The following is an 11,392-nucleotide window of genomic DNA, read 5'->3' as shown; positions in this document are numbered from 1 at the left end:
GTTAGCCCAGAATTGAGCTAAGCAGCCCTATGTCCTGTGCTACAGCCCAGCTGCCAGGACACCCCTCAGCAGGAGCTCAGGGGGATCTGGTGCTGAAAGCCCCATGGGGCTCTGCTGAAACAAGTGTGAACTTCTGTCCTGCTCCCACCAGCCTCCCATGGCATCCAGGTTACCTAGAACATGCCAGCTCCCAGCCTTTAGTAATAGAGTTGACTAGGTGGAAGCCAAATCTTTTTGCAAGTATTGGAGCACTTCAAGGCCAGGCAGTTTAAAGGCTGCAAATACATCCTCTCTTTTTTAGCCCATAAAGCTAAACCGCAATATACAAACAAGGAAAAGTTTTGCTTGCTGCTTTCAGGGGTGTGGTCCTGGAAATCTCATGCATGCCTCCACACCTCTTTTAATCTTAGCCAGACTCATTGCAAACAGCGGGACCAGTAGCACTGCCAGCTCAGCAGTCACAACACTTCCAGGATTTACCTTATTCCAGCAGCCTTGAACTGGAAGGCCATCTTCCCCCTGCAAAAAAGATGGATTAAATAGCAGTTTAGGACACAGAAAAGAGCACTAAGTTTGGGGAAAGAAGGCACAGGATAACTATTACAGCTGCAACAAACAGTCTGAAGCAGGGCTGGAGGAATAGCCTGAAAGATATTCCTCACCCTTCTGGAATGACCTGGACTTCTGGCTAATGTAACCAGTGTAGCTTGAAGCAAGGGTTGGGACTGAAGAGGGGTGTTGTCTGTGGGTAATGCAAGGACTTATGTACATGGGGTCTGTAGGCTCATTCTCATTCTTCACTGAGGAAGGTATTTTTCTAGGCTCCCCTGAAAATAGGGGGAACACAGGAGGTCCCATTAAACTAGAAAAATACTGCAGGAAGTTGGCAGAGGAAAGCAGGAGATGGCTGATCTGTGTCATTGGGCTTGACTCTGTAACGCTGAGGTTATAGCAAACAGGCAGCACTGACCTTGGGTCCCAAGGGGAGTTTGGAGAAAAATAGCATTTATTTTCTGCCCTGTTAAAGGGTTTGCTTTATCAGGTGAGAGACTGCCCAGCTGCCCCATCTTGCCTCTGAGAACATCTTGCTCCAGGGGAATTAGGAAGGCAAGCAGCAGGGCAGACCAGGTGCTGGCTGAGGAGGTCTCAGCTGACTCCCTGAGAGGGGCTTTTGCCTCAACCAGGGCAGTGAGATGTCTGCAAAACTCCACTGGCACTTCTGCAACCCTGAAGTCTCAGCCTACACATCCCAAAGTGGGGATGTGCCTGTTTCATTTTAATATTGAAGAGGGTTGGATACTTTAAGGGCTGTGCTTTTAAAAGACTGAGACTGTTTTGCTGGGAAATGCTTTTCTGAATTATTGCCATTAATTTCATCTCAGAGAAGCCTAAACTGATGTGAGAAAATGAGGAATTACGTCAGTGATGCTTAATCTCCTGCTTTTGAGCAGGGGATAGGGTCAGATGTAAGGAGATACACCTCTGACATGAGAAGCCCAAAAATTCTGCTCTGTGTGTCAGATTTGTGGGCTGTTGCTATTCCACAGGAAAACTCAGGAGCAGGGAGTGAACTTGTACAGCGCACAATGCAGGCACATTTCTTTATTGAAACAATTTGGCTGTCACTTCTTCAAGTACTGTGTGAGAGATCTGAGGTGCGTATCATCCCATTTGTGAAGGCGAGGGGGAAAAAACACCAGACAGAAAAGCAAACGCATGGTACTATATCAAGAAATAAACTATTTAAAGGAGATGCACTTTCAAGGGGCTGATGGACTGTTGCCATGATGCTACAATCATACTGCTTTTCAAATGCATTTTCTGGACTGTGCTCTCCTTGTGCTACTTCCTCCCCCACCCCCCCACACTGTGGCAATACTGAATTACAGGTAAATTGTGGTGTTCCCATTGGTACTTTGGTGGTGGTGGGAATGACTGTGTAGTGCATTGCAGGAGGAGACGGGAAGTTAGGTGTATGAAGGAATGGGAGGTCAGGGAGTTACATCTTGGGGATCAAAGGAAGACCAGGGTCACAAGGAAGTGTTTGTTGCAGGTGAATTTGCCAAGAGTGGAAATGCAACGTGCTTATTAGTACCAAGTATCTCCTTCCACATATCTCAGGTGTGTAAAGCATTAGCTCACAGCCTCCACAAGTTATGCACGTGGATGTGTCTGCTGTATGCTAAGCTTTTAACCGTGCTGGAACTAAACCCATGCTTATTCACGTTCCCAAGCTAGCTTGCATGCCAGAACACTGTATATATATATACATATATATATATATATATATAACAATGGCATCTCTGTTTCACCATTTTTTTCTGTTGAGTCTCCACTAACAAAAATGGGTGTGAAAAAAAGTGTATGTTTTAACATAGCCATATGGGGTGAATCCTGACTGAGAGCAGAGACATAAAGAGAAAGGTAGTCTACCAAAGAGACAACAGCACTCCCCAGAAGAATGGAATGCTGGAAGGAAGACTAATGTTAGATCTTCACAAAGGGAAAACAACAAAGACTTTTAATTTCAGGGGTAGTTTCCTTAGGAAACTAAGAAAACCTTCCCAACTGAACGTGGCTTCTTTCATCTGGGACGTATTTTTCCAGCTAGTTGAACTAACTGATATCCCATCCCTTGCAAGTGGCATCAAACACTTTTAAGTGAGCATAAAGCTTGGAATGGCCACCCTTAAGCAAATGTAGTCATGCCAAACAAAGGCCTGAAGGGCATGGGAGTACAAGTTTCAATGCATTACAGGAACAGGCAATTCCAAGTTCAGGTTTCTTGGATGCTATGGGACCATTTGGACTTCTGGGGAGAGTCACAAATAGGAATTATCTAGCAGAAATCAAGGGAGATAAGTGTCCAGTTAATATGTTTAAGAGGATAACTTTTTTTCAGTCATATTAATGCATAGGCTGACCGAGATAATACTGAGCAGTGTCAGGTCTGTGCTAGCTATGTACAAGCATTTAAAAACAGTTAATGAAGGACATGAGCATGGCAGCTCCTTGCTAGAAAGCCAAGCCAGTGCAGAGGCAGTTCTTTGTGTGTTAGTCTACTGAAAGATGCTGAAGCAAAGACAAAGAAAGAATCGAGGCAGTTGTAAATAAATTCACATTCCTGCTATGTTTTTCCTCATGCTACAAGGTAATGCTCACAGCAGCTGTGACTCATAGCATGAAGGGAAGGGGCTGTTTCTGACAACAGCACCGTTATGCAGCTTGGGTGGGGATAGGTAAAGAAGGAATTGCCAGATGTTTCTGTGGCATGCACCTATTCAGAGGTATTAGAAAGTGACAACCAAGATACAAAAAGCAAACAGGCATGTAGGAAAGGGAAGGTACACCATACCAATGGGCATGGGGCATCCAGGCCGTCCAGCCCAGGTAACCCCGGCTCACCCTTCTCGCCTTTAAAACCTCGGAGACCCTGTTTATGAAATCAACCACTATCGTTATTTCAGTTAATGCCAGTCACCTCCATGTCATGGGAGGAGAGGCCAAGTCCGCCACTGGGACTGCCGCAGGGCACTCTGCTGCATACCCATAACACAGATGGTCCATGTTTGGAGTTTTAGGTGTGTTTGTGTAACCAGTAGTAGTGGATTCCTTAGTGTTTTTTCTGTAATCTACAAGTCAGGAGATACTTCTCTGAGTTAAATCTGAGAGGATGGGAATGTTGTTTCACCTATCCTGAAATCATCCATTCTCCCTATCCTCTCTACGAAACCCAGCAGCTGGATTTCTAGATGCATGATTCACAAGTACTCCTAGGATTTTTGGCAGTGTTTGCTACAGCATATGCGTTTAGATGAAAATGTATACATATTCTTATATTTATTAATTTGTCTAGATTTATAGACAATATATTTTGACAGAAACATATCCCATTTAAATGATTAAACTGATATTTATTTTCCCTCTGGGTAATGCAGCCCGAGTGCCCTGTATCACTCCCAGGCAACCACATCAGCTGGCCATTATTCCAAGGCAAGAAAAACATCATTCAGGTTTTGCCATTACATAGACACAATGACATTAAACATCTCCAGAGAAGAGACAGCAAAGGAGACACAGGGCTCTGTCCACAAAGGAGAAAGCCCTGGGCTCCCAGCACACACATGGGACACCCCCATGTATTCCAAACCTTTGTGAGCTCTGGAAGAGGAAGGAATATAACTATGGTCACTCAACAGGCTGATTTCCCAGAGGATCAGTGGTTTCTCACTGAAGAAAGCGGCTTTGCCACAGACTGCAGTGGGAACCAGGCTGGGCCTTATCTGAGTGTTGTACTTTTGCAAGACCATTATTTATGTTATGATTTCCTTCTTTCTTCCCCATCAACAAATCGTAAACCAATACATTTGATGAAACAGAACATACCAACGGACAGGGTGCATCTAATCCAGGCGCTCCTTGGTCTCCCTTATCCCCTTTAGACCCTCTAGAGCCTTTCTTGCCCCTCTCCCCCTGTAAATAATAGTTTGGTCCAAGAAAAAAAGAATACACAAAAGCTTTAGGATCATCCATTTCAAACAAATGTCAGTGATAGTTTAAAAAAAGATAAACATGTAGGAAACATTTTAAAGGAAATCTTCCTTTGAGATGTTAAGTGAAAAACAACGTATGGAGCTACTAATTGTTACTTAGCCGCATAAACACATTGGTCATTGCTAAAAGCCCACACTGATAGACCATAAGGGCTCTGCATCAAAGGGATTACAAGTGTGTCTGAACTTTGGGGACAGGCCTATAGTCAGCCAGGGGAGCACAATTCCTCCTCCATCAGTACTGTCATTATGAGACTGCTTCTCCGGGCTGCCTATACGTTCAGCACAGTATACATTCAGAGAGAGAGGTACCTTCTGAGAACTGGCTGACCCTAGGCACACAGCCGGGGAAAAGACTCCTGGCCACCAGTGTGCCCCTCACCTCAGTCTCCAGCTAGCTGGGAGGGTTCCTCCAATGCCACAGGGGCAATGCCTAGTGCCTCAGACAGCAAGGCCTGCAGCAGATCCCAAGCAGGCTCTCCTGCTGCAGTAAGAAGACTCTGCTGGCACAGATGCCCTGTGTTGACTGTACTTTTCTTACTGCTCTGAATGTCAACGAGTGTTTAGAAGCTTTCCCTTAAACGGTTTAATCAAACTCTTTGCCACCAGGGGTTGATAGCTCTTCTTTAAAAGCTGGCGTGGTTTGGTTTTTGTTTTGGGGGGTGGGTTCTAGTGGGGAGGGAAGGTTGGGAGTTTCAGCTTTAATATTTTAAGATTTAAAATTACTTCTGTATCCCAGAGCAGCAAAGTTTTAATTGGAGTAGTGTGCTTGCCAGAGTCTTACAGTGGTTTGTGCACTGGAGTGCACCACCGTTACTAAATAAAAAAAGAGCTGGAGAATGCAGGAAGGGAGTACTCAGCCCTCACAGTCTGCATCTGCACAGCCTGATTGTCCTTTGGGATGCTCTGAGTAGCTGCTCCCAAAAAAAACCTGCTACACAAAGGACTGGTCCTCAGCAATACAACCACAGGGCAGAGACTGGTCCCTGGCCCTCTTGTTTGGTAGCACTGACATATCCCCAGGAAGGTGCTATTCTTACAATGGTTTGGTATCACAGTTTCTCTGCAGGCTCCAGGCTGAGTTACACCAGAGCCAGGACAGGGAGGAAACAATTAAAAAATCACAGCCAAAGAGGAGACTTGCTCTCTTGTGGAGGGGCAGCATTAAGGCAATGAAAGCCAGACACAAAACGGGCTGAGGGAATGCCCAGATGCCCTGTTGCCCTTCCTCACCAAGGGAGTATACATCCCACTCGCATCAGGTCAGCCAACACAGGGTGTTGTGTGGGTATTTGTCAGTTATACCTATACCAAATCTTTACATATAACAGAAGAAATTCCTAAAGCTGCTGAGCATAAAATGGAAAGGAGCTGCAGCACAGGGAACTGAATTTAGGATTCTTGTTAAAGGAATTAAGGGATAAAATCAGACAACACAGGTTGCTGTTTCTTCTTCAAAAAAATAAAAGTGTTAAACCCAAAGCTGGCAGGAGAAATGGATGGGAGAGGAGAGGCAATGAGGAGAAGTCACCCAGAACCAAGCACTGGAACACAGAGGATAATCCAGGAAAATGTGGCATGGGTTGCTCTGCAGGAAGGAGGAAGGAACCAGGAAGAATGGCGGAAGAGGAGGAAGGGATAAAGGGGACAAAGGTGGACCTGTAGGAGCGAGGAAGACGCACATACACACAAGAGAAAACACAGGCATTAAAATAACAGTGAAGATATCAGCTTGATAGCACAAGTTCAGGGTTTACACTTTTTCAGCTGGGTTACTTGAAAGGTTATCTGCTCCCATTGCTATCTAGTGCCACAATACCGTCTCTGCCTGTTCTCAGGCACAGCCTATGCTCATCTCTCACTCTGAACAAAGGGCAGCAGGAGCATTTCTGGGACTTAGAAAGCATTGCTCTGCCTAAAATAGCAGGATTTTGGCAAACTATTTGGGAGCTTAACAAAGTGGATCCTCATTTTTAATGTCCTCAACACTGAAAATCTTTAGATTAAAGTGCTACACATACTGCTGCTGTCAATAAGAGAGGCATTTCAGATTAACACATCTCCCACTTCCAAAGAGGCCAGTGTTGTACCTTAGCCCCCTATGAAACAACAGGTCAGCAGTGGCTGAATTGCCCCCACAGTTTTACCAGTATCTGGGAGAGACTGCCCCATGCTCTTGAGGAGTTTCTGATGCAAAAGCCAAGTGTCCCACTGTAGGGGACACCTGGCGTTCAGCTGGGGATACAGGACTGCAGAGCCAATCCTAGGGAACTAGCACTGTGTCTGGTTCTGCTAAATGGTACTTGTCAGATGTCTCTAATGACTTCAAAGGGATAGTGGTATGCTGACAAAACAGCTGTATAAAGGGGACTCAGCAAACCTGCTGTTTAACTCCTGTGACTAGCAGTGGCCTGTTCACGACTTTTGAAAAGGGGCAGGAGAGAGGAGAAGCTCCTGTACAAAGACTAAGTGGGAAAAGTGGTATTTTCTAGGCTCCACTGGCAAAGATACTGCACTTGCCCATTTACAGTCTCAAGTTTATCACATTTTTTCTGTTTCAAAATATTTGTTGCAGTGAGGCAAAGTGCATGTGTGCTTCAAGAGGCCAGCAAAGCTTCCCACTCATGCTTTCCAAATCACCCTCTACAAGGAGATGCAGCTTCTCCAATGTTTATTTGAGAGCTCAAAGAAATCCTATCTACAGCTAATAAATAAGGTACCCAGTTTAAAAACCAACTGAAAAAGTCTAGGAATTCTGTTAAAGTTACTTTTTGTTTAAAAGCCACACGAACAAACCAAAATGCATCTTAGTAAAGAGGAAGTTAAGAAGCAAAGCCAGAAATGCAATGATTAAAATAGGGGAGAACTTCTGAGCTCCCATGAAACTTGTATCTTTCTCCCCTAGTTTAAGATGCCAATTGGCTACAGCTTTCCAAAATTGCCCATTCTGTGCAGAGTCAGGTCATAAATACATTGCAGATAAAGGACAGAGAACACCCACTATGTATCAAAAGCAGATTCATATAATGAAATCACCACACGGGCACATGCACTGTGAAACTTTACATTTTCAGATAAACTTAGGTGATACCAGATTCTTATGAAGAGAAGGTACATATGCATATGTGACTATATGCATAAAGACATATACATGTGTGCTACATTGAAATGCTTGACATATTTATACAATTGTAATCTTTCAAAGACTCTAATCCAAAAGTAATTTATATTTCTAAATATAAATTATGTTCAACTATAGCTTTAAATGGTTTTTAACAAAAAGATTCTGAGCCTTAAGAGCCAAAAAGTCCTTGGGAAAACCTGATGAAAAACCTAGGAGTTTCTCAATATGCACTTTTTAGAAGTGTGTATTTTTCTAACACACAGGTGGTGTGACAGAAAAGCAGCCATTCACACTATTGGTTTTGACCCAACTCTTCACCATCACATTCAGGACAATGCCTGAGGAAACTCCATGTCTGATTCTTTAGTGTAGGCAAATTTAGTTCATCTTTTCCAAATTTCCATCTTCCAAATTCTCTGGAGGATCATTTGCTAGAGGGCAACCTTCTTTTTTATGCTTCAGGGGGAATTTAAAAGTAACACAGTAAGATTTGATGGCTTCGCCTAGTTAATTCTCATGGGAATGCCTATACACATCAGTAAATAGATAAGAAGCATTTCCTAAAGTAAGCCATGTTGCCCTAGCTCTACTACACATGAAGTCCCATGCTTCAGTGAGAACAGAGCTATGACAACAATGAGCATGTTAGAATACCCCTACCCTATCGCTTTCAGATAGATGTACTGCAATGTCCCAGGTGATTATATGAGCTACAGGTATCGCCTTCTAAAAACAAGTTTGTAAAGTTACTTATATGAAGGTTTAGCAGACAGAATTGCATGCTGGCTACCTGAGGCCGCTCAGGTGTTAACCAGTCTATTACTGTGTGAAGATGTTAGTAACTACATACAAGAAATTTGCCTAGTAACTTACTCGGATTCCTTTGTCCCCAGGTAGACCTTGTAAACCCTGAAATGCATTAACACAAAAAGAAATGTCTTAAAACAAGCAGTCCCCACAGAAAGAAGGATGTATGACCAGGAGTTTGTTTCTTCCATTTGGACCAATTGCTCTGTGGTAAAAAAAAACCCCACTTTTCCAGCAGACAACCTCCTCTTCTCCCTCATTAGACCATCCAGCTTGCAATACCACTACTACTATTGCTGTATGAGTTCTTCAGATAAAACCCAAATAGTTTAGAGAATGCAGTTCTCTAAACTTTTTTTAAGTTTCTCTTGAAAGTTCTCACACACAGCACTTTTAAAGCTGCATTAAGTGCTGTGTGTACAAAGTTTCTCTTAAACTTTTTTCACTCCCTGAAAAAAAGCAGCAAACTTCCTTTTTTGTGTTAAACAACGAAGCAGCTCCAATTACACAAAACTACAGCTCCCGCACTAGCCCCATTCTGCAAAAAGTGATCCTAGAGTGTAATTAATCCCATTGAAGGCAGCTTTTGTCACTGCAATGACAAGACAGGGTCCTCTGAGACAGGTAGAAGGCAGGCACCCAAGCTGTGCAAAGATAAATGAAGCAGGTGTGTTCAAAAGCAGCATACATATCCTGGGAGTCCCATGCAGCTTCTTTTGGTAGTTCAAGAACCAAAGTGAATTAACAGTTTATTCTGTTCAGCTTAATCTGCCTCATTCTGGATCATTGCTCTGAAGCTACTGGGCAATTTCTGTTGCTCCCATAGGGTACACAGGCTTGTAACGTTAGTTCTTTAACACCTGACCTAGCTGAAATTGCAAATTCTGTATTGTATCTTAAGCTATCAACCACAGCAAGGAAATGGACACTACAGATAACAAATTCCTGGTATTCCATTACTCACAGGAAGCCCTGCTGGCCCCATTGGTCCTGCAACTCCAGGATCTCCTTTACTACCCTGAAATGAAGACAGAAGAGAAGAAATTGTTACATTCCTATTCTGTACAAACAGGCAGCATAGCAGTAGCTACAGAAGCAGTATGGAAGAAATGCATTTCAAAGCACTTAAACACCCCACAAGAATGAGATACTCAAAAATCGAGGAGGCCCAGATGATGGTCTAATATGCACAAGGAATGAGCATTTCCAGCTCCAGAAAAACCTAGAGGTTCTCTATCCCAGAGACATGTGGTATCTTCAAAGAAATTACAGAGCATAGGTCAGTTCTGATGCAAACTCACCCTTTCTCCTTTTGGTCCTGCTGGTCCTGAAACCCCAATTGGTCCTGGAGTACCCTGTAGTTGTAGAAGGAAAACACATCAGGACATTTTTATTTCAGGTCCTCATTAAAGCCAGGAGACACCTCTGCTCTTTTAGGAAGAAGCACAGCTGGGAAGGACAATCTGGTGATAGAAGATATCTAGCACCACTACAGCTTTCAGTATTGGTGGTGATGGGTTTGAAGCAGTTGTAACAGGCAATTTGAAGAATATGGGAACTGCTATGTTAAGATCACATCAGCACCATTTCACAGAGCTTTATTTTTAATTTTGAAGCTATCTCTTGATAATCGTTACAGCAGGCATTTCTAGCAGTTCTACAGGAGAGATTTTTTTCTCTCTAGTTTGCATCAGACAAGGTTGAACGCTGTAGCAGAATAGAGGACATTTAGATACATAATAAGCTATTTTCTTTTTCTTTATTTCCTTACCTTCTTTCCCCCCTAGGGACAGTTGAGTTGAACAAAAATGAAATAATTTAGTTACTTGGTGGCAGGCAGCCAGTCAGTCATGCAAGTTGAAAGACACCATGCTGCAGAGCTGAATGCAGGTGCATATAGACGCAGATGCAAACTATGAGGGGTATCATTCAGTCCCAGTCCCTCTGTTCCCTTTTTGCTATCTGTGTCACTCCACCATGCTCTCAATCGTGCTAATGGGAAAAGCTAGTCTTTTTGCTAACCCTTTGACACAGATGCCACCTCCCACAAGCATACCAAACTTCCTAGTGCTGCTGAGAATTGCTTTGGCTTTGGGAAGTTAGCCCAGTCAAAGCTTATCTTTAATATGGGTGATGTAGCAGTTAGGCAATAGTCCTGGCTAAGAAAATGATTCAGGCACTTTCAACTCTCTATAGACTCCTTAAACTTGTTGTGGAATACTCCCCATTGGAGGGTCTCTGACAACTCTCACAGACTACATTCTGCAGTCTAGCTAAAGTATAGCTTTCAAACTTGTAGTGTGCAGTGCACCTACCTAGCTACATGGTATAGGTGTTTGCCTTCCTTATGCTACATCACATACTTTCAAATTGGCAAGAACTTTGCTAAACATTTCAGTATTGGTCTATAGTTCCTCCATAGACCCTTGGTAAAGGGATATTCTGGGGGACAATTACCTGCCTTCTAGGAAGAACAAGGAAAGAAACTTCTGGAACGGGGAAGTCTTTTTCTTAAAGCTTTAAAGAAAAAGGTCTTGCATGTTTTAATGTAAGCTTGGAATCCTTAGTCACCAAAGTAACCCATCCAATGAGAGCAAGATGACTCGTGGACAAGGAGAGCTTTTCAGAAAAGTTAAGATCTGCAGAATAGAAGTAGCTCATGCAGCACACAACTTCAATGTAGTGAAGGAAGAGAGAAAAACTCTGACCCTCCTTAGGTTCCTGCACATCAAGGAAATCTTAATTGCTTGCACATATGCATCATTTTAAGATAATTTAGTGCCATGAAATACATCAAGATCTCACCTGCAAATAAATTTGCAATTTCCCAAAAGAAGTTGGTGTATAAGCTGCCATTCAGATGTTAGAGCAGCTGAATTGTTTCCAGTTACACTGAGGAGGAGAAATT

General features: G+C 43.2%; 1 protein-coding gene across 1 annotated transcript in view; it reads right to left on the bottom strand.

Annotated features, from left to right (window-relative positions):
- The window catches only part of COL13A1 (collagen type XIII alpha 1 chain), a 100,104-nt gene that overhangs the window by 10,583 nt on the left and 78,129 nt on the right, over nt 1-11,392 (bottom strand). Inside the window, exons 37-41 of the mRNA XM_034062175.1 lie at nt 9,786-9,839; nt 9,449-9,502; nt 8,551-8,586; nt 4,387-4,473; nt 481-519 (exon numbers count right to left, since the gene is read on the bottom strand). Of these exons, the coding sequence (XP_033918066.1) occupies nt 481-519; nt 4,387-4,473; nt 8,551-8,586; nt 9,449-9,502; nt 9,786-9,839 (270 nt within the window). The remainder of the gene's footprint in view (nt 1-480; nt 520-4,386; nt 4,474-8,550; nt 8,587-9,448; nt 9,503-9,785; nt 9,840-11,392) is intronic.

This window comes from Melopsittacus undulatus, chromosome 4, assembly GCF_012275295.1.
Source record: "Melopsittacus undulatus isolate bMelUnd1 chromosome 4, bMelUnd1.mat.Z, whole genome shotgun sequence".
Lineage (NCBI taxonomy): Eukaryota > Metazoa > Chordata > Aves > Psittaciformes > Psittaculidae > Melopsittacus > Melopsittacus undulatus.
This window is presented reverse-complemented; position numbering and strand designations above follow the sequence as displayed.